Here is a 23,360-nt window from a genome sequence, read left to right on the forward strand (position 1 = left end):
GGGCAGAGAGAGAGGGAGACACAGAATCCAAAGCAGTCTCCAGGCTCTGAGCTGTCAGCACAGAGCCTGACACGGGGCTTGAACCACAAGTTGGAGATCATGACCTGAGCCGAAGTCAGACACCTAACTGACTAAGCGATTCAGGCACCCCCCCTTTTTTTTTAATGTTTATTTTTGAGAGAGAGAGCAAGCAAGTGGTGGGGGGAAGGGGTAGAGAGAGAAGGGGACAGAGGATCTGAAGCAGGCTCAGTGCTGACAAAAGAGAACCAGATGCGGGGCTCAAACTCACGAACTGTGAGACGAAGTCGGACGCTTAACCGGCTAAGCCACCCAGGCGCCCCTTCTTTTTCTGTTTTCTTAAGGTGAAAGTTTTGGTCATCAACTTGTTTTCTTTTTGTCTTTTAAAACATTTTTTTAATTTTTTTTTAGTTTTCTGTGTCACTTTAATACTACCATGATTCCCCTTTATTTCCTCCACCTTAGTGTGAATTCAGCTGCTCAGCATTGTTATTATACGAGATAAATGAATATAAAAACAAAACAAAAACTTCTTCCTAGTTACCTAAGGCCTTCAGTCTAATATTTAGGTCCACTAGCATTTGGCGATGTGTATGTATGCCCTTAGAATGATGGGCATGGTGATCTGACCAGGCACTTCATGTAAACAGACACTAATGAAGCCTGGGAAGAAACTCAAACTTGAAATAAGAAGTGTCAGTTTTCTCTGAAAACAAATTTATGTAACGTGAAAGGTGGTAGAAAGGTCAAATAGAATGAAGGTGGGGACAGAAAACTTTCCCACAAAATAACCTCCTAGATCTCATCAAATGCTCGGGACACTATTTCTTGTCCCACTTAGTGACTATAGTTAGTAGATAGCTGGTATATTACTTGGATAAGCAAACAAATATACTTTCAGAAAAAATAATAGCAAAGCAGAAATCAAACATTCAAGACAAGTTTTTGATTGTTCGCTTTATTTCACTTAGGACACTCAGTGGATATTAACTGGGTTACTTAAAAGTCATTTCAATTAGGTATCTCTTTAGTCCTTCTTCAATTATTTCAAGTGTTCTAGTCTCAAATACATTCCTTTCTTCTACAAATTTCTGAAAGAGATGAATCCCTCCACCTACACCAAAATAATGTGCTTTGCTGGCCAAAAGCACCCGTCCGTTTTTATCTAATAATCTGAGGAATGTCTGGTGCAAAGAACCATAGTAATCTGGGTTGTAAATGGTTTCTGAGGTAAGAATGAGATCATATTTTTCAAAGAATTCTTCACTACTTAGTACAAGCTTACAAAACTCAGACCACTCCCCTGAAAAGAACCGGCATTTACATAATTCTTGTGCTACTTTGGATTTCCTGCATCTTTTCACATCTGGTTCGTTGACATCATTTCCTTCTTCTTCCAAAGTAGAGTTAGCCACTACATTAGGTAAGGTTACTTCATCAATCACCATACTGTTGTAATCTTGAAAATGAATTTCTTTGGCCCCTCCCTTGAATGCACGTATACCCAGCAACCCTGCTCCACAGCCAAGATCCAACACTTTTTTCCCAGCAAATTTCACTTGGGCCTTTTTGCAATAAGCCAGCAGGTCAAAGGTACATTCCCAGATTTTTAAGCCTCCTTCATAAACACCTGTAATCAAATCAGAGTGAGAAGAACAACTTTGCGAAACTATGTTTTCTCCAGGGCAGTTCTCTCTCAACAAGACGGTTTTCACTACCGATACATTAACATGGGGGAGACCTGGTAACCTTTCTATGACTTTATTTTCTAACACTTTCTTGAAATCTTCGGGCATAGCATGCTCTTTGGCAACTCTCACGCAGGGATGTTTTTCACATGGCTCTAAGTTACTTGAACTGTTAGCTGCGCTGAGTGAGTTCTCTGTGTCTTGAGAGGGAGCTGCGTTTCCCACTGGCTTATGTTCCAACACATGATCCTGAGGCAAGTCAAACTGTTCGGTAGAACATTTTTTGTCCCTACCTTTTTTACTTTCTGAGACTGAAGACTCTTTGGAGGAATCCAGGGCCAAAACTCCATGTCCAATGGGTGTTAATTCATTTTCCAGATTGTTTTCTATAGTGAAATTAAATTGAAAAGTCATTCTCTCACGAAATGTACACAATCCTTAAATTCAAAGGAAGATTCTTCAGCTTCTGGATAGAACTGATGACACATACATAAACCTGCTTCAATTATTCAATTAGTTTTGCTGTGGGTTAAGTTTTCTTTAGCTGCTTATACACAGTTACAAATATTTAGAGATGTTTCCAAATGACTTCTTAGAGATCTCTGCTCTTCTTTTGAATTAGGTCTGCAGAAAAAAAAGAAAATTAAAAAGTAAAATGAGGAGTGCCTGGCTGGCTCAGTCCAGAGAGCACGTGACTCTTCACATTGGGGTCTTGGGTTCAAGCCACACATAGAGCTTGCTCACTTTAAAATGAACAAACAAAAAGACTAAGAAAAGGTAAAATGCCATATTTCGCTAAAATTTAACATTAAACAGCCCCCCTTTCCACCATACAGCTGCTTTTGCTGTAAAAGCTGTGAACGGTGAGGGAGATAAAATGATTTGGAAACACAGGGGTGCCCGGATGGCTCAGTGGTTAAGCATCCAACTTCAGCTCAGGTCATGATTTCACCATGCCTGACATCGAGCCCGGTGTGAGGCTCTGTGCTGACAGCTGGGAGCCTGAAGCCTACTCCGGATTCTGTGTCTCCCTCTCTCTCTGCCCCTCCGCAGCTCGCATGCTGTCTCTCTCATAAATGAATGAATGAATGAATGAATGAATGAATATTTAAAAAGGTTTGAAAACACAGACACACACCCTTCAGGGTCCAAAAAATGGAGAAGAGAATACACTGTAAAAACTAAAGGACAACAGATCAACAACTAGGGGGGAAAAAAAAGCCCAAAATTCTCGGGCAGGAAATGACATGCCTGATTGAGTCTTCCACTTAATCATGACCTTGCTCAAACATGTTTACCTCCTAAACCGCCAGAATCTCTTCACTTCAGTCTGTAACTGTTTCAAGTAACAGGTCTTCAAGATTTGATTTTGGCAAATGAGCATCCCTCATAAGAACACGCACAGGGAGGCTCTGGTGTGTGTCAATTCCCCCAAATGACCCCCGCCTACAAACATTTAGCGAAGACCAGCAGCCCTGGGTGTACGGGAGTAGGAGAATTTTGGAGTACTTAGTAAAGATTCGTTTGGTGGTAGAGAAACACAAAGTAAGGGCACTGACCGGAGAGGCCCCTCGAAAGTGGAAGCAATGTACTGAGCCCCCTCACGGTATCTACCGCGCTGGGTACTTTATACACCATCAGCTTCAATTTGCACAACTCCGGCAGGCGGGGTCTCTGTCCCCCTTAACACAAAATGTACAAAGTCGGGCTGCCCCGCGAAGCGGGTAAAAAGGTGCCTGTTTCGACCCCACCGCGCCTTGGGGCTTGGATTCATTTCTGGCTGCAGGGCCCACGGCCACCGCGGCCGCAGGTGCGCTGTCTCCACGCCCCCGGGGGACAGACGCGAGCAAATCTGGGGGCTTCCGCCCTCACCTCCCCAAAGCGCCTCAGTGCAACGTTTCCGGCACCGCAGCCCTGAGAACGCTCGCCGCCCAGGAAGGGCCCAGCTCGCGGCGCAGACCCTCGGGACCGAGAGCGGGCACCTGTGAGTCGAGTCCTCCGCGGGCCAGACAAGCCCGGCTCTGTTCCCGGCCGGGCGCGGCCCGAGCTCACCGCGGAACGGCAGCAACCCGCCTCCTCTCTATGGTCCTGGTGCCGGCGGAGAGCTCGCAAGGCCCGCCGGGACGGCGGCGGTTTCCGGTCTTGGCGTTGGCGGGACGGGTTTGAAGGCGTGTTCCTGGGCGAAAGATGTCGCAGGAACGCGCGGTCGCGGCGAGCGCCGTCCGGCTGGAAGAGTTAAGTGGCTGGTCGCAGGAGCTATGCCGCCGGGAACTGCCGTCTGTTCTGCCCCGGCTCCTTATATCCTTTGTCACCTCCACCTGGAATGGGGTGTGGGGCGGCCCTTCCAGCCTTTCTCCGGCCTCGTCACGTTCGCCGCCGGGCCGTGTTGTGTTCCTGCGGCCTGAACCCTCTCCTTTCCTCGTCGATTGGAGAGATGAGTGAAGGAGGGGGAGCCCAGGGGACCGGGGCTGCCCAGGCCGAAGGCACGCCTCCCTCCGGCACTGGAAGGTCTCGCAGTGGACCCGATGATTTTGGCAGTGGATGTGGCGGGTTTTTTTCCGGGCGTTTGTGCCTTTGGGTTTTTCTGTGCTCGTCACGTGTAACTAAATGTAAATACCTTTCCTTGGGGTAACGGGGGGCGGGGGGGGGGGGCAGGTGCTCAGACCTGAGCTGTAAGGTGAGCGCTGACTCCCTAAGAGGTAGATACTCTGACCTCCTGTCTCTCGAATGGATGGGGCATCGGAATACCTTCCCCAGTATTAGGAGAATTAAAAGATGTAGTTCTGCCATGGTGCAGAGTTCCAGTCATTAAACATGTTACTCTTCTTCTCAGAACTCTGTTCCATTATTGCTGGTTAGGAGTTGCTTCCTTTTGTAATTGGCTTTCATCTGCCAGGCTCGAATTAGTTAATGCCTCCTTTGCGCAGGTGCATACTGTTTTGTAGTCGTCCTGCGGTTGTAAATGGCGCCTGGAATCCTACCCCTCCGTGTTGAAAGGTAATTTTTTTTTTTTTTTTTAACATCTTTGAGCTCACCTTCAACATAAAGCCACACTGAAAAGAAAAAAATGGGCTTCACTTTAGAGAGTCTCAAATAATTTTTTACAAATAAAGCCAAATGTAATGTATTACCATTACGCAGAAGTCATTCACATAGGCGGTGGCAAAATCCCATTTAGGTACCAAAGATCTTTCTTAGTCATTGTGCATTGCCATCCTCAAGGATGTTGACTTGGGAAATATAGCCATCCTCCCACCCCAGAACATCTGGGCACATAACACATACCCCGCCAGGGTGTTATGCTTTGGGGGAACAAAGATAAGGAACAAGGCGCCTCTTTTCCCCCTCAGGTTTATGGATGACGTCAATAATTGGAAGTCAACATTCCCACTTGGTTTTGCATCTCAAACTTAACGTTCAAAAGAACCTAAACCTGTTTGTTTTTCCCCCAGTTTTCAACACTTCTTTTTTTTTTTATTAATTTTTTTTTTTTAATGTTTGTTTATTTTTGAGACAGAGACATAGCATGAATGGGGAGGGTCAGAGAGAGAGGGAGACGCATAATCTGAAGCAGGCTCCGGGCTCCGAGCTGTCAGCACAGAGCCTGATGCAGGGCTTGAACTCATGGACCGCGAGATCACGACCTGAGCCGAAGTCGGATGCTCAACCGACTGAGCCACCCAGGTGCCCCAGTTTTTAACACTTTTCAACAAACGAAAGTTAAGTTTTTTATCTATAGTCCCATCATCCAAACCTAATTATTTTCATGTTTTGCGTTTTACATTTATTTTCCAGTCTTTACTTGCATGTCCAAGTAAGCATAACTTATGTTTAATTTTGGAAGAGGCTGGAACCTTTTGGGCCTTTGCTGAAATTTTTCCATAAGACAAATCCAACCCTACTGAACTAAAATGGGTTAGGGGGGTGCCTGGGTGGCTCAGTCGGTGGAGCATCTGACTCTTGGTTCCAGCTGGGGTCATGATCTTGTGGTTTGTGCATTTGAACCCCACCTCTGGCTCTGTGCTCACAGTGCCTGCTTGGATTCTCTGTCTCCCTCTCTCTCTGTCCCTCCCCTGCTCGCTCTATATCACTCAAAGCAAACGTTGAAGCAAGAAAGATTTAAAATGAGTTATGCCTCATTTTGATTGCTGCGGTAAAATCCATATATGCAAAGTAAGGTGTCAGAAGAATCCATTCTTGTGTTAGTGTGATGGGATTATACTTTATTCATTTTTCTTGCTGACATATTCTTTAATTATTATTACGCAGTAAAACATTCCAAACAATTCTTGAGGGTTATAAGTGTACAGTTCATAATGCGATTATTGTTAACTTTTGTAATGAACATAGAGTAATTTTTGGTCACGTATTTGTAAGCATCTGCTGTGTGCAAAAGAATCTCAGACTGATCAGGTTGGTAAGATAGGTCCACAAGTAATATGAAAAGAAGGTAGAACGTGTTGAGTGGCTTTAGACAGGTGCAAATAAAGTGCTGGAGAGGTGCTCAGCAGAAGAAATTTCTTTCCTGTGTTAGAAACCAGAAGCCTATGGATTAGTATAGTATTGTTCCTCATCTGTCAAAGGTATGTCGACTACACGTAGTTGGAAAAGACAGTTTTATCCCTGAGCAATTTTGAAAATATTTCCTTGGGTATATTCATTATATTGTAGTTTATTTACCTAATAACATTACATTTTTAAAAGCAAAATTAGGGGCGCCTGGGTGGCTCAGTCGGTTGAGCGCCCGACTTCGGCTCAGGTCACGATCTCGCGGTCCGTGAGTTTGAGCCCCGCGTCGGGCTCTGTGCCGACTGCTCAGAGCCTGGAGCCTGTTTCAGATTCTGTGTCTCCTTCTCTCTCTGACCCTCCCCCGTTCATGCTCTGTCTCTCTCTGTCTCAAAAATAAAATAAAAACGTTAAAAAAAAAAAATTAAAAAAAAAAAAAGCAAAATTAAGCCAGTCTAATTTCAGTTTGAGTCTAATTTCAGTTTCTTACTGATCATTGCTTCAACTTCAAGAAGGCTACTTTTTAGATTGATTCTTAGTAATGAATATTCTATTACTGTGATACTCGTATCTTCCTTAATTTTTTTACTCTATGTATCAGCATTCTGACAATTGGATCGAGCATATTCGTAAGTAAAATTATCTTAATTGTTTGATTTACCTTGATGTCATTAAGGTCTGAGTCATATGTATCTCAATAACAGTTTCATATTCCCTTCAAATGTCTTCTTCTTGTAGTGCTCCAGCCTCTGTAAATTTCAGCTACTTAAAATGACCAATTCCTTCAAATTATTTAAATTCTATTTTGGGTGGATACCAAATCTATTGATAATGCACATGTAAGAAGCACGTTGTAAATTTTAAATGTTAGTTGTGACACTGTTCAGACTTATATAAAACATAATTTGTGGTCTGCTTTCAGGGTGACTTTCTCATCTTCATCTCTGTTCTTAATCTTAGTTGGCTTATTATTTAGCTGGGAGAAGGGATGAATTAAAGTCTAGACTCCACAGTTTACTCATATATTTTGAGTTAGCTTATTTACATTTCACTTGGTTGTGGAATATTTATAATTTTCAATCTATGTAGCCTGTTGGGTTTAATTTTTTAAAGTAATAATTACTTTTTATCCTGAGTATAAGAGTTATTCATTGTAGAAAATCTGAAACATGCATAAAAACAGAAAAGATAATGGAACACCCATTAATTTGAAGTGGTCAATAAGATTTTGGTATAGAACGTTCTCATCTTGGTTCTGTATATTCTTCCCAGGCTATCTATTATTCATGTTTATATGTATTAAGATTGGGATTATACTATTTTGGAAACTTTTCACTTAACCTTAAAGTATTGTGAATTTTTTTTATGGTTTCAAATGATCTCTAATAATAATTTTATTTATTTATTTTTAATAATGTAAAGATACCAAATCCTATTCAGTAGATGTATGCACATCCATTAAGTGGTCCTCAGTGGCTGGACATACAGGGTTGTTTTTTTGTTTTTTTGAGTTTTTGTTTTTGTGTTATTATTTCAGCTACTTAATAGTTTCTCTACATAGAATGTGGCATTTTGAAACTGTACAAAGTTCTGGATTAGTAGTACTTACAGATTCTTGGATTTGGGGAAGGAGCGGTGATCTTTGTTGGCTGATACAACTTAATTTTCTTACAAAATATGTTGCTATTTCACTTTATAGAAATTCTAAAAATTATCGTGGAAATGTTTTTACCTCATATGAACCACCTGACATTGGAACAGACTTTCTTCTCACAAGTGTTGCCAAAGGTATAGTACTATTATTGTTTTAATCAATGTACATGTTATAAAGGCTGTTTATATCTAGCCTCAATTTTAGATAATTTATTCTTAACTGTGGCTCCATTTTTCCAAATGTATCACACATATTTGAAATACAAATAAGGTAGTAAGAAATAGATCTCATGTGAGAACATGGTGTTAGGGTGATCATTAGGTGATTAAAAACTTCTATGTGCAAATAGTATAGATCTTTCATTAATTGAATTTATATTATTTGTAGCTACTTTAAACACTCTTGTATTTTAAAGCTATTCAGTGAGGCCTTCCCCGAGTATCCCTGGAAATGGCATACTCAATTTATGAAAACAGCGAGCAGAATATATCTGAGGAGGCATTAGAGGGAGAAACTGTGGTGCTCACGTTGGTTCCAGTTAATGAGGAACCTAAGGAAGAACATCAAATGGAGCCAAGTGTTTCTTCAACCTCAGAAGTTGGCACGGAGGTGCCTGGGACAAACGATAAAGTTTGTCATCCTCAAATGAGTGAACAATTCAAGCCTTATCCAAAACAAAGCTGTTGTAATACATCGATCCTTCCCTTGCCAACCAGTTTGTCTCCGGTTAATAAAGTATGTTGGGACACATTGCGGAGCTGGTGCCAACAATTTAACTTGAGGACCGATGGCCGGAAAATGGATGTTGATCTGAGGCTCCAAAAACACGCTTACTCTGAAATAAACGAGAATATTCCTAAAATATCACGAGGCCAGATTGCAGTTGTGTTCGACAGAATGCAAGATAGCCTACACTGCCTGCATGTACCTTGGTTTGTTTATTCATTCACATATTAAAAGTCATCTTGGGTCATCTTGGGTGCTTCCAACTTTGGGCAATTATGAATGAAGCTGCTTTATTGTGTGCAGGTCAAAAAAAAAAATAAAAAAGCTATTCTGTGAAAATTTGGAGATGAATGATGAAGTTAGCTAAGTATCTTCTCTGTAGAGTTTATTAATAATTGTTAAATTTTATTGCCTAGGAAAATGGAGCCAAATTTTATTCAGGAAGGCTTAGAATAACCAAGAGAAAACACTAAGTTCACCATCTACATTATTACCTTTTAGATATAGATATAGATATAGATATAGATATAGATATAGATATAGATATAGTATACTTTTTCTTTGAAAAGCACAGGCAATTTTCTTTTTTTTTAACTTAGGAAATTAAAGGTATTTTGGTTCCAAAATTAAACATTTTTTGAATGATACCTTATCTCTTATTAGAATGGTTTTCTAAATTTACCTTTGAAGCAGATAATCATCAAAATTCCTGTTACTCATATTCACTTGATTGTTCTCTATCTAAAAGTTTCTTAGAATTTGTTCTTGGCCACCAGAAAAAGATCCAGCTGTTATATAGATTAAAATAAGGATGTTGAGTGTTAACTTGCCTTTGGGAAATAACATCCTCTTTAATTACATTGTGTTGTTATTCTTGCAATGTTTAGACCATTTAAATTGTGAGTATTAAGATCTTAGGATAGCTAACTTCTCACAGACCAAAAAACTTAGTTCTGAGGTCACGTACTGTAGCCCTAACCCAGGAATGGTATTTTGAGTTGCTCAAAAAGAGGAACTGGTTAGAATACAAGTGAACAAGTAGTTCACCAATTCATCATCACTAGCAGAAAATACCCTTGTAAATACCCATATGAGTGTTGATTGGTTAAGACCATCAACTTTTACCGTGTAGAGGAGCACTTACCTTTAATGGATGTTATTAAATAGATTCAAACCACAGAAATGGAAAGCAAATAAATTTCTGTCTGAGGCTTTTTTAGAGAGATTATATCATATGAATACTTTATATATATAAAAACATATATTTTTACTTTAATAAGTGCAGTTGTTAAGCTAGATAATATCCCATGGCTGTTAGTAATGAAAAATTGCCTGTCATTTTTTTCACTTTAAAAATATGTCTTTCCCTTTCTTGTGTTTTCTGTTACTCCTATTTATAATGTGCTTTGTTTTCACAGACTGTGAAATCATTCGATGACATGATGTACGAGTTAACCAGTCAAGCCAGAGGACTGTCAAGCCATAATTTAGAAATCCAGACCACTCTAAGGAATATTTTACAAGTATGTCAAATATATTAGAAAGGGTATAGAGAAGGAGCTTAAACAGTGTAAGAATTTTTGTACTGATATTAATTAAGTGATATATCCTTTGTGTAGTGGTCCAGTGCTGGAATTAAACTTATAGAATTAAAGATACGAATGCAAAAAAATAAATGTTGAATTTTTTAATACAGTTTCATGCTGAGTAAACATCAAACGTGTATAAGACAGCAAATAATCAAGATAGCATGACCTACCTGTAATTTCCAAGTGTATATGGAGAACACCTACCATATGCTTTGATGTGTGGGTTAGTATTCCAACTTTTGTTTTTTAACCAAATGGCTAGCTAGTTGTCCCGATAACGTAGTTCTGATAGATTGAAGTTCAATGAAAGAAGGAACAGAGTGTCCATTGTGTTCACTGCTGTATCCCTAGTACCCAGCGTATCACCTGATACCTTTATATGTTTGTGCACAAAAACGTAACTGAATGAAACCTCTTCCCTTATTTCCAGACAATGGTGCAGCTCTTAGCAGCTCTTACAGGATGTGTTCAGCATATCTGTGCCACACAGGAGTCCATCATTCTAGAAAATATTCATAGTCTTCCTTCCTCAGTCCTACATGTAATCAAAAGTACATTTGTACATTGTAAGGTGAGTAATGAGTGTAAGTGTACTTTAAATGGCCTAGAATCCACAGGCAAAAGGGCTGAAGAAAATAGTGTTTGTACATAAGATTTTACATATTAGCCTATATTATTGGGATAAACTTTTCCATAGAACAAAGAACCACGAACAGGCATACTTTGTTTTATTGCACGTTGCAAATAGTGCACATTTTTGCAAATTGGAGGCTTGTGACAACCCTATGTTTAGCCAGTCTGTTGGGGCCATTTTTCCAACATTTGCTTGTTTCGTGTCTCTGTGTCACATTCTGGTAATTTTTCCAATATTTCAAACATTTTCATTATTATATTTGTTATGGTGATCTGTGATTAGTGATTATAACTTGCTGAAAGCTCTGATGATGGTTAGCATTTTTTAGCAATAAATAATTTTTGATTAAGGTACATACATTGTTTTTTTGGACATAATGCTATTTCACACTTAATAGACTACAGTGTAGTGTAAACATAATTTTTATATCCACTGGGAAACCTAAAACTTTATTTAACTCATTTTATTGCAGTAGTTTGGAACTGAACCTGCAATATTTCTGAAGTATGCCCGTATGTAAATATTTGCTTCAAAATAAGTGGTTATAAGGAAGTGATTAAAAATGGGCTTTTGCGGTTTTATGTTTGTTGTTTTATTCTATTTCCTTACTATAAAGAAAGAAGAGAGATGGATTTGTGTTGAATCACAGGAATCCCGAAATTGTTGTGTCATGGCATTGGTGGATGAGATGAATTCCTTAATGATTGGGTGCCTCTGAAAGGACACCAGCCCTTTTTCAGTCCATCTCTACATTCCTGAGGCAGCTTTAAAGCACCAAAGCTGGCCTACAATTTGTGGGTCTCAGGCAGTTTTGATACTGGTATGGTTCGGTGAATAAAAATCACTAGTTTAACACTTCTCTTTGGTGACAGGGCTAAAAGTCTGCACCTGACCGAATGTTGTGTATCTCCCTTTTAGTTTTTTTTATATTTGCAAGGTCTCAGAAGTCAGAAATCCTATTCTAGGGGCACCTGGGTGGTTCAGTTGGTTAAGCGTCCGACTTCAGCTCAGGTCATGATCTCGCGATCCATGAGTTGGAGCCCCGCGTCGGACTCTGTGCCGACAGCTCAGAGCCTGGAGCCTGCTTCCGATTCTGTGTCTCCCTCTCTCTCTGCCCCTCCCTCGCTCGCACTCTCTCAAAAATGAATAAATGTTTAAAAAAAAAATCCTATTTTATATGTGCCTGCATCTCTTGAAGTACACTGTTCATACTGAATGGTCATTTGTTTAGTGAATAAATACGTGGTTCAGTAAAAAGCACTAAAGTTATGAGCTCTGATAGAATGAGTTAAAGTAAATTTGGCTCTTGAGCTTTTCATGATTTGCCGTTTCTTTTATTTTTATTTGTGATCAGGATAGCGAATCTGTCTATTCTGGGCATTTACACCTAGTTTCAGACCTTCTCCAGGCTCTTTTCAAGGAGGCCTATTCTCTTCAAAAGCAGCTAATGGAACTACTGGATATGGTTTGCATGGACCCTTTATTAGATGACAATGATGATATTTTGAATATGGTGATAGGTAAGTGAAGAAAACTTCCTACTTAGTATATGACATATATTGACTAAATTGCATATACTTTCAGTTACTGGACCCAACGTTGTTTCAAATGATTCATGGTATCTTATTATGTACAAAAAAAATTAAGTACTACCTGATAAGTTTTTTAGTCTTCTAACTTTTAGAACTTATAAAATTGCTATGTGATGCCTTAACATAGATTTGTGTATTGTCAGTGTTCGCCATACATGATTTTTCCAAGAAAGTTGTGCAACTGTATACCTTGTAAAATAATTTAGATTTTGAGGCAGTAGTTTTTAGAGTGTTTAAAGCATTAGCTCAGTAGGAAATGAAGTTTGCATTTCTTCCCAGAATACATCTAGTTACATATATATGTACATGTTTCTAAATGTGTATGTATGCACGTTCATTTATTATGCATAAAATAATAACCTGTTTTACATGTTTCATTTTTAAAGAATTGCTGATTGCTACCTCATAATTCTACCTTGAAAAACAGCAATATCAGGGCAAAGATTGCATACATAGCTTCAGCATAAAGAGATAATAAGTTGGTTTTGTGCAGTATGTCAGGAGTACCTCTTGGTCTGTAACAGACCACCCCAAAATCTAGTGGATTAAAACAGCTACTGCTTTATTTATTCACGGTTCTGTGAGTCAGCAGTTTAGACTGGGTTCAGCTTGGACAGCTTTCTCTGCTCCACATGGTGCACCTGTCTCACTTGTGTTTTTGTGGTCAGTGACCTCACGCGTATCTGGCTTTTGGCAGAGGCAGAAGCACCGAGCCAGCCCTGTGTGGCACATCGTCCAGGAGACCAGTCCAGGCTCGGTCATCAAGAGAGAATAAGCCCCAGTGTGCAAGCACTTTTTAAGTCTTTGCTGTCCTTATAGTTATTATCCTGTTGAACAAAGCAAGTCATGTGGCTAAGCCCCAGATCAGTGTGGAAGGAAACTGCCCAAGAGTGTGGACACAGAAGGGGAAGTTACTGGCCATTTTTACAAATAAAATGGAAGAGTAGAAGCTTTCCTTAAACACTGTGCAGATTTACTTTCATTCTTCCCTGTTGGGAGTTCTTTCCTTTGCAGCTTATTTTGTCATTTTGGATTAGAATATCTATAGAATATTTCAGTCATAATAGGGCACAACTTTTATTCCACCGAACATTTTAGTTTTATTTAGATCATTTAGTTTTATTTAGGTAGGTGTAAATGTCAAAAATTAATTTTCTGTATTTATAAAAACAATAAATCAAAAGTGTGATACTTATCTTTAATAATGATTCTGAACCAGTTTTTTTCTAATTGCATTACCTAATTTAACAGATGTCAAAATTCTTCGGTAGATATGTTTAAATAGAGGGCAAACTCACCCCATATGACATTTGAATGTCCTAAGAGTTCTGTTATCTTTTTTTTGTAGTTATTCATTCATTGTTGGATATCTGCTCTGTTATTTCCAGCATGGACCATGCATTTCATGCTAATACTTGGAAATTTATAATTAAGTAAGTTGTTTTTCTTTGCTTTTACTTTTTGTAATGTATTTTCTATATTCCAATTCTTAATTATTTGTAAGTTTTTGTAGATTGCATTTTAAAACATTTTTGTATGGGTATGTATAAATAATGTTTACTGGCGCTGCTGTCTGATAATTCACATATTGTACATGTAGCTTCCACACCAAATTGGACTTCTCCACTCTGCTACTTCTAAAATTAAAAAAATATTTAGACTTTGTTACTAGTACTTCTGAAATAATGGGCCATGGGCCTTAACCACTTGACTACTGCTACTGTAATTTAACCCATCAAGTGTTTTGTTTCCAGGCTTAGATAAATAGTCATAATTAGAGCTAAATATAATCCCTTTGTTATATGCCTTTGAGTTGTTGAAGTTTAATTTCACTTATAAAGTAATTTTAGCTAGAGTGTTACGAAGGGTTACCAGGGAGAGTACCCATCAGATTCTCGGGGGTGGGAAGAGGTAGACTTGAGATGTAAAATGGCTAAGAATCTCTACTTTATACACACGCATAAAACATTAAAGGCCAGTGTAGTATTTTTAGGTCTTAGATACTTCTCTTGCACCACCAGGAGGTTACTAATCTGCCAACAAGTAAAGGTGCAGTGGTTAAAAGTGTCAACCCAGAGCCCATACTGCATGTGTTTGAATCCATTCTGAAATCACTTCCTCTTCCTGAGCACTCGGACAAGATGCTTAACTTCTCTGAGCCTTAGTTTGCTTATATGAAAATGGGAGTAATAACAATAGCACCTTCTTGGTGGGTTTATAGTGAGAGTTAATTTGAGTGTATCGATATGAAATGCTTACAACTCTGCATGGCACGTAGCAAGTGCCTAACGAACTACCGCATTATCATCATTATCAAATATTTTCTACTCCTGGACCCTTCCAATTCATTTGCTAGCCAGTGTTCAGTCTGATCTTTTGAAAATGTAAATTAGATCATGTCACTCTACTGCTTAAAATCCATCCCAGTTTACTAAGAGATACAACTTCATCCTCTCCAGCCTCTGCCTTCTTCACCAGCTCATCTCTGCTGCTCTCTCCCTGCTCTTACTTCCTCAAACATACCAAACTCTGCAATCCTGGGGCCTCCTCATGCTCTTTCCCTCTGCCTGGGATGTTCCTCTCCCGTAGTCCACACCTAGCTGACTCCTGCTTATCTTTTCAGTTCGCAGCTTCAGCGTTACATCCTCAAGATAACTTTGATATTCTCACCCTGAGAATAAGTTATTTCAGGTCTCTCTTTTGTAGCACCCTGGACTTTTCTATCTCAGCATTTATCACAACTGTAATTATTCTTAAAATTATGTGATATTCTCTCTTGTGCTAGACCAGAAGTTCCATGCAGGCAGGGCAGAGATTGTGTTTTCATTCACTTCTCCATCCCCAGGGCCTAGCAGAATATCTGGAGCATTAAATTCAATTAACATTTTATAAGGAGCAATAAAAAAATAGCCACTTACTAAGCTAACATGATACCTTCAGAAGTAGCATCAGCATATCTTCATTATGCCATGTCTAATATATATATGATCCATTGTGATTTTTACATGTTACTTCAAGTCCTAGTTCTTTTTTTTTTTTTTTTTAATTTTTTCACGTTTATTATTGAGAGACAGAGAGCATGAGCATGGGAGGGGCAGAGAGAGGGGGAGACCCACAATCCGAAGCAGGCTCCAGGCTCCGAGCTGTCAGCACAGAGTCCGACGCGGGGCTCGAACTCACAAACCGTGAGATCATGACCTGAGCTGAAGTCGGACGCTCAACCAACTGAGACACCCGGGTGCCCCTCAAGTCCTATTTCTATGATCCTATGTTACTTGATGTATTACTTGCGATTGTTTCTTTTTATTCATTTAGGCAGAGCCTTAAGCACCAGTCGGTTATAAAGAGTCAGCTGAAACACAAAGATATAGTTACCAGCTTGTGTGAAGACATTCTTTTCTCCTTCCATTCGTGTTTACAGTTAGCTGAGCAGATGACCCAGTCAGATGCACAGGTAAAATAGAGTCTAAACAGCACGTTGAACAGTACTTCTTTTTTCCTTTGGCAGTTAACTAAATCTCACTTGAATCTATGGATCGGTTTACCTTAAAGGATTTTCACTTATTTTGTTTTTGTTTTTTTCAATCTAGGATTATTTACAGCCCGTGATTACTTTTCACCCCAAACATTGCATTAGACTCTGCCAGCTCTTATTCCCTCTAGAGACTAGTTGTTCCCTTTATACATAATGACTGGTTGGTTGAGGCACTCCCCTCAGAATCCTTTGATTCTTTTCTACCCTCGGACAAAAATCTAACTCCTTAGTCCTGTGTTCACTTAAGGTCATCTTGATACAGCCACAGTCAGCCTTTTTTTCACCAATCCATCGCAACCTGTAATGATGTGATATATAACTTTCCTGGGCATACGTATGTATCGGTGTTTTCAGACGTTTATTTTGATTTCAGAAAGTCACAGCGTTGAATGGGCATCCCATTCATGAAACATACTGTACTCTAAAAATTTGTAATAAGCTTATTGGGAATTATAGTTCATTTTCCTAAATCGATTTATACATAGTGCCTTTTGTTCTCAGACTAGCCCTTTAAATTTTATTTAACTCATAATGACCCTAAATTATAGGACTGATAGTGGTCAGGACCTGAGAGTTGTATGTAATAACTTCAGTGGGAAAATGAGTTAAATATTTCTTCCTTAAAGTAACCGTAACCTCCTTTCCTGCTGTGGACTTGCTAACTGATACAGGCAATTCCTTTGTACCTGTGCTCCTTCCTGCCTTGCCTTCAGGCGGGTGGGCATGTAAGGATTCATCCCTTTCCTAAGCACTGGTTGCAATTCCTGGGGCAGAGATGATCTGGAAAGACAGATCCTAGGGGAGGATGGGAGTTTGAAACTGAGGTTGGTAAGAACGAACTGAGGAGTGGCTTTAGGAAGGGGCTAACCTTTTCCTTCTTGCTTCTCTTTCTCTTATCTGTTCTCCCCTTACATCTGTTTTCCCCTGTTGTTTCCCATCCCCACTTCTGCCCTTCTAGTGCCCTTGCCAATTCCCCTCACCTTCCTGTGAGGAGGAGACATTTGGTTGGGTATCTTGTGTCAGTAGCAGGAAGGCTGTTTTCTTCTCCACCTTTATCCTCAACCCCAACCTTCTCTTTTCCCAGTTTCCTTCTTGCTTAACTTGACCCCACAGACTCTCCAGCTAGTGCTGGGAAAGTAATAGACAGAGATTGCGGGACAGGAGAGAGACAGGGAGAGCCCAAGCAACAGTATAGTGGAAGAGAAAAGAAGTCCTGAGGCCTGACTAGGGTGGCTCTTTGTACACAAAGTATTTAAGTTCAGCTTGTTAGAAACGGCTTGTATATAGAAATCAAAGAATTTAAATTATATGGAGCGCTTGGGTGGCTCAGTTGATTGGGCGTCTGACTTCGGCTCAGGTCATGATCTTAAGGTCCGTGAGTTCAAGCCCTGCGTTGGGCTCTGTGCTGACATCTCAGAGCCTGGAGTCTGCTTCAGATTCTGTGTCTCCCTGTCTCTCTGCCCCTCCCCTGCTCACGCTCTGTTTCTGCCTCTCTCAAAAATAAATAAACATGAAAAAAAAACTTTTTTTAAAGAATTTAAATTATAAACTTTCCCAACTGCCCAAGGAAATTTTCATGTATTCCCTTGTGAAAATTTGGGACTGGTAAAGTGACTAACACTACTGACTGCCCACTGCCTGAAAGGGAGCTTTGAGATGGTCTGTGTAGGTTGTCCGTTTTGAACTCATAGTTCTGGTCAGCAGCGCCCTCTGCTGTTCACTATTGATATTTATTGAGGAATTGACCGATTTATATTAAAGTCCTGAAGCAGTTTTCTCACTTCGTTTTCAAAAACATCAAAATAAAACCACCAGATTTAATAGCTAATATACTACTTTTGGAAGCATATAGATGTATCAGTCCCTGTATCAGGTTCCCTGCGCTGCCATAACAAACCACAAACTGGGTGCCTTGAAACAGCAGGGATTTATTCTCCCATAGTTCTCGAGGAGAGATGTCTGAGATATAGCAGGAGGACCATGTTCTCTGGAAGGCTCTAGGGTAGAGTCTGCTCCATCTCTTAGTTTCTGGTGTCACTGACATTCCTTGGCTCGCAGCTGTAGAACTCCATGCTCCGCCTCCCATCGTCATGTGGTGGTCTCCCCCAGAGTCTTCGCCTCATCTTCACGTAAGGACACCAGTCATTCAGAATTGAGGGTACACCTACTCCAGTGTAACCTCATCTTAACGGATTCTATCTGTGATGACCCTGTTTCTGAATAAAGTCACATTCTTTGGTACTGGAGATTAAGCTTCAACATATCTTTTTAGGGGACACAGTTCAACCTATAACAGCTCCTAAGATTGATACTTATTTTCTGGTAAGTCTTGAACAGGTTCAAAAAGAGAATGCCATATTAGATTTTTTAACATACAGTTTTTTAACCACAAATGATTTAGTTTTTCTGTAAAGATAAGGAAATTTATTTGTAAAGCTCTTAAATATAAATTTAATTTCCACTGTAAATGCTACTTTTGTCTATAAAATGCTTGTAAAATTTGTATTTAGAGAATATACTTTTTTACATATAAATATATGGCTTACTCTAAATATGTAAATATAAAATACCTTATTTTTAAATGAAGTATCGTTGACTTACTGTTTAGTTTCAGCTGTACAACAGTGACTTGACATTTGTGTATACATTATGAAGTGCTCAGCACAATAAATAGAGTTACCATCTGTTGCCATGCAGCGTTATTACAATGCCATTGATTATATTTCCTGTGCTGCACCTTTCATCCCTATAACTTTTCATTCCATAACTGGAAGCCTGTGCCTCCCACTGACCTTCACCCTGTTCGGGCATCCTCCTACTCCCCCTCCCCACCCCCACCTCTGGCAACCACCAGTTTGTTCTTTACACTTATGAGCCTGTTTCCGTTTTATTTTGTTTGTTTTGTTTTTTAGATTCCACATATAAGGGACATCATATGGTGTTTGTCTTTCTGTGACTTCACTTAGCATAATATTCTCTAGTCCATCCATGTTGTCCCAAAGGGCAAAATTTCGTTCTTTTTTGTGGTGGGGTAATATTCTGTGGTATGTATATTTATATACTACATCTTCTTTAGCCATTCATCTGTAGTTGGAAACTTAGGTTCCTTCTATATCTGGGCTATTATAAATAATACTGCTATAAACATCAGGGCGCATGTATCTTTTTGAATTAACATTTTTGTTTTCTTCAAAAACCCAGACATGGGATAATTGATTGTATGGCTTCTGTTTTTAATTTTTTGAAGAACCACTTTACTATTTTCCATAGTGTCTGTACTGATTTACATTCTGACCAACACACACTGTGGTCAGTTTGTGTTCCCACCAACAGTGCATGAGGATTCCCTTTTCTCTGTATCTTCACCAGCCCTTGTTATTTCTTTTTTTTTTTTTTTTTTTTATACTAGCGTTTCTGACAGGTGTGACATGATATCTCATTGTGGTTTTGATTTACATTTTCCTGATGATGTGTGATGCCGAGCATCTTTTCACGTGCCTGTTGATCATCTGTACGCCTTCTTTGGAAAAGTTATCTATTCAGGCCCTCTACCCATTCTTAATCAGTTTGTTTGTTTTTTTTGGTGTTGAGTTGTAGGAGTTCTTTATGTGTTTTAGATATTAACCCCTTATTGGTTATATCATTTGCAACTATCTTCTCCCATTCAGTAGGTTGCTTTTCGTTTTGTTGGTAATAAACGTGTACTTTTATATCTATATGCCTATGCTTAACTTTATTGCATGCTGCATTTAGGTTTTATTAGTATTTTTGTTTTATTTAAAGAAAGGATGCTCAGTATTTTGAAACACTGAAAATGATCTTCCTTGCTTATATCTTCACCCCTTTTCGTTGACACTGGGATGCAAACTTTTTGTTTTGAACTATTCAGTAAATCGAGATGGGATAATCAGTTGTACACTCACTTTTGAAAATGTCAGAATAAAAGCTCTATATTTAACTAGTATGCTTAGTAATGAAGGAAAACTAGGTCCTTCAACCAAATCTGTACAATGTCTCCTTGAATGAGAAAGAAAAATTGAAATTAGGCAAACATAATAAGTAGTGTGTCACTGGCCATTCATTTCATAAGCATTTCCAGAGTGCTTATTCTGTGTAAGTTAGATTTTCTGCCTTCAACAATTTATAGTCTAGGGCAGGAGAAAAATAAACAGGTAATTATAGAATAATTATCTTTGGAGAACTGGGTGTTGGCTTGTGGGAGTAAAGGTAGGAATCCAGTCATGAAGTCAGGGAAGATTTCTTGTGAATGACATCTAAGGTTAACATTTCTTTTTCTTTTTTTAATGTTTATTTATTTTGAGAGAGAGTGTGTGCAACTTTGGGGGAGGAGCAGAGAGAAAGGGGGAGAGAGAATCCCAAGCAGGCTCCACACTCCGTGTGGAGCATGTCACAGGGCTCCATCTCACACCCGGTCTTACGACCTTGAGAGCATGACCTGAGCCAAAATCAAGAGACACTTAAGCCCTTAAGCTTAAGATTTCTCATTGAGTGTAGGGGTACTGGGTGGCTCGGTCAGTTAAATGTCTGACTTCTGCTCAGATCATGATCTCACAGTTTGTGAGTTCGAGCCCCACATTGGATTCTGTGCTGATAGTGCAGAGCCTGCTTGGGATTCATTCTCTCTCTTTTTCTCTCTCTCCCTCCCTCCCCATCTCTGTCTCCCTCTGCCCCTCCCCCACTTTCCCTCTCTATATCTCAAATTAAATAAAACTTAAAAAAAAAGATTTATTAAGTGTATTATAAGGTCAGTGTAGATTCATAGCACTCTGTTAAGAAAATTCATGTTTGTTATTATCAGGAAGGTAAATTTTCATCTAACCTATTTCTGCTGAGGACTGTTTACTGTTTCCAGATATTTTTAATAAAGGTCAAAATGAAGGGTTGTATTTAATTAATGAATCATCCATTTCTGTTTTGATTGGTTTATTTAAGGTTTTGCTGTATTGGAAAGGAATCCAATGTAATCGATTAACATTAAAGTTAGTATATGCTATTTCATATGAAATTATTCTCAGAATTAAAGACAATAAGGAATCTGTTTGGCTTAAGTTTATGGTACTGATTAAAGCTTTTTGGATTATACTGTGTATTACACATTGGAGTGACAAAGCAACCCACGTTTATTGAGTTAAGTTGCCCAAAGTGTCAGGCACTGTGTAAACCTCACTTTAAACTATGGTATAAGCCACACATCGCAGCCTCATAGAGAGGTTTAATAACCTTCTCAGGGTATGTAGCAGTTGTGATAGGGCCAGGATTTCAATCCAGGCAGGATGACTCCGTAGTCTCTACCTCCCCTGCAAGCACATAGCTAACTTGGCATTACCCACTGTCGTATCATTTTACAAATGTAATATATACTCACAAAATCCTCACATGTTACAGAAATATTTAACATGGAAAGTGAAATCCTACTTTCATCTTCTAGAGAGAACCGTAGGTAAAGTTTTGATTTATTTTTGTGGGGTTAAGAAGCAAATATTAACATTTTATAATGCATTTTAAAATAATAATAGGATTATATACATATTGTTTTGCAACTTGATATTTTACTTAATTACCTCAGGGCTTTGTATGTCTGTGAAGATAAATCTACCCAATTCTTTTCTTTTTTTAATGAATTCATTTTTAAGAGAGAGCAAGTGGGAGTGGAGCAGAGAGTGAGGGAGAGAGAGGACCCCAAGCAGGCTCCGCACTGTTAGCGTAGAGCCCTACACAGGACTCGAACTCCTGACCTGGGAGATCATCACCTGAGCTGAAACCAAGAGTTGGCCATTTTACTTGACTGAGCCACCCAGGCGCCCCACCCCCAATTCTTTTATTAATAGCTTTATGCAATTATTTATGAAAATACCTTGAATTTATTTACCCATTCTCTAGTTGATGGATACTTGGTTTATTTCAGTTTTCACTATATAAAAATGTTGCATTGCATTTCGGTGCTAGCTAGTATGTATTTCTTCTGTTTTCTTTTTTCTTTTTTTGAGAGAGAGAGCCTGAGTGGGGGAAAATGTCAGGGGAAGAGAGAGTTGTTGTGTTTTAATTCTTGTTTTGTTTTGTTTATCCGTTTTGAGAGAGAGAGAAAGAGCAGGAGCAAGGGAGGGGCAAGAGAGAAACCCAGGCAGGTGCCGCGCTGTCAGTGCAAAGCCCAACACCAGGTTTGAACTCACACCGTGAGATCATGACCTGAGCCAAGAGTCAGGCTTAACTGACTGAGCCACCCAGGTGCCCTGAGAGAGAAAGAGAGAGAGAGAGAGAGAGAGAGAGAATATGAATCTTAAGCAGGCTCCCTGCTCATTGTGGAGCCCGATACAGAACTCCATCCCATGACTCTGGGATCATGACCTCAACCAAAACCAAGAATTGGACACTCAACTGGCTGAGCCCCTTAGGCGCCCCTATGCAAGCTGGTATTTCTGTAGGATCTAAGTGGAACTACTACTGTGTCAAGGGAATTCAATACTTTAGCTTTTAAAAATAACAATGCAAAGACTGTATTTTATGCTCCCATGAACGATAAAGTGGGTGTTACCCCACTTCTTCAGCAACTTTTCGATATTATCAGTCTTTTTTATGTTTGCTAATAGCCCGCCCCCTTTCCCTTTAAAAGATATCTAATTAGGTTGTAAATTGAATTCTTTCAATGTTAGTTTATTGGCAACTAGTATTTTCTTTTCTTTGAACTGACATGAGTCTTTTATCTGTTTTCTTTCATATATCATTCTTTTATTGGTTGGAGACTTTTTTGATCATCTGTTTGCTCTCCATATAGCAAAACATAATAAGGTAGTTAAATTTCTTTTACTTTCAGATCAACCAGGGATGACCACCCCTTTTGCTATTATAAAGTAAAATTTATTTTCAGTAGAGTTTAATTTTTTGAAATGTCTCTATCATTTAATGTTTATGTTGCTCCTAACGATTCAGAGAGTTATGTTTACTTGGAAAATGCTTATGCTCTGTTTATTAAGAAATCATCTTAGAAAATACTGTCTCATTTACAAGCTTAGCTAATTTCTTACTCTTTTCTTATTTATTATGCTTTTTTCCTTTTTTGGAACAGGATAATGCTGACTCTAGATTATTTCAGAAAACACTCAAATTGTGTCGCTTCTTTGCCAACTCCCTTTTGCACTATACTAAGGTAAGGCTTATTTTGTTAAATGTGTAAATGTGAAATCTATAATAAATTATAAATTGTCCTGTTTTTATCATTCCTGCCAAAAGATCAATCTGTTGAAGTTATTTTGTGAAGAATATGTTTTATAGGTTTTTTAAAAATACTGTTATTAAATGTTGAGCACCTGTTATATCATTTAAGTTGCTACCATCATCACGTTACTATTTTTATTCAATTCTCTGGAAAAATCAGTTCTTTAAGTATAAATACAAATAAA

At 39.0% G+C, this 23,360-nt stretch overlaps 2 protein-coding genes across 7 annotated transcripts in view; one reads left to right on the forward strand and one right to left on the reverse strand.

The window, feature by feature from the left end:
* Window positions 1-966: 966 nt before the first annotated feature.
* On the reverse strand, window positions 967-3,792 carry METTL18 (methyltransferase like 18). Of its 4 annotated transcripts, XM_049633915.1 has the most exons (3): window positions 3,579-3,678; window positions 2,000-2,330; window positions 967-1,648 (listed from the first exon to the last, which is right to left on the reverse strand). In XM_049633915.1, exons 2-3 carry the CDS (start codon window positions 2,118-2,120, stop codon window positions 1,014-1,016), a joined length of 756 nt encoding a protein of 251 aa, XP_049489872.1. In that variant the 5' UTR covers window positions 2,121-2,330; window positions 3,579-3,678; the 3' UTR covers window positions 967-1,013. The 4 variants fall into 4 exon arrangements, with proteins under 4 accessions (XP_049489872.1, XP_049489870.1, XP_049489868.1 ...); XM_049633913.1 differs by lacking the exon at window positions 3,579-3,678 and adding an exon at window positions 3,689-3,792 and having other exon boundaries at window positions 967-2,330; XM_049633911.1 differs by having other exon boundaries at window positions 967-2,330.
* A 21-nt stretch (window positions 3,793-3,813) lies between these two features.
* FIRRM (FIGNL1 interacting regulator of recombination and mitosis) overlaps window positions 3,814-23,360 on the forward strand; it is a 44,642-nt gene continuing 25,095 nt past the window's right edge. Inside the window, exons 1-9 of one of the 3 annotated variants that reach the window (XM_049633899.1) lie at window positions 3,814-4,004; window positions 6,802-6,841; window positions 7,912-8,000; window positions 10,011-10,115; window positions 10,612-10,752; window positions 12,170-12,335; window positions 13,756-13,840; window positions 15,723-15,861; window positions 23,027-23,107. In XM_049633899.1, coding sequence (XP_049489856.1) covers window positions 3,894-4,004; window positions 6,802-6,841; window positions 7,912-8,000; window positions 10,011-10,115; window positions 10,612-10,752; window positions 12,170-12,335; window positions 13,756-13,840; window positions 15,723-15,861; window positions 23,027-23,107 — 957 coding nt within the window. In that variant the 5' untranslated portion in view covers window positions 3,814-3,893. Of the gene's footprint in view, window positions 4,005-6,762; window positions 6,842-7,911; window positions 8,001-10,010; window positions 10,116-10,611; window positions 10,753-12,169; window positions 12,336-13,755; window positions 13,841-15,722; window positions 15,862-23,026; window positions 23,108-23,360 lie in introns of those variants that run through there. The other 2 variants (XM_049633897.1, XM_049633896.1) reach the window with 2 other exon arrangements.

Source organism: Panthera uncia, chromosome F1 (genome assembly GCF_023721935.1).
Source record: "Panthera uncia isolate 11264 chromosome F1, Puncia_PCG_1.0, whole genome shotgun sequence".
NCBI classification, from domain to species: Eukaryota; Metazoa; Chordata; class Mammalia; order Carnivora; family Felidae; genus Panthera; species Panthera uncia.

What these genes read in the sequence shown, in the direction of transcription:
- METTL18 (XM_049633913.1), bottom strand. Translation starts at nt 2,120, where the DNA reads ATGACTTTTCAATTTAATTTCACTATAGAAAACAATCTGGAAAATGAA.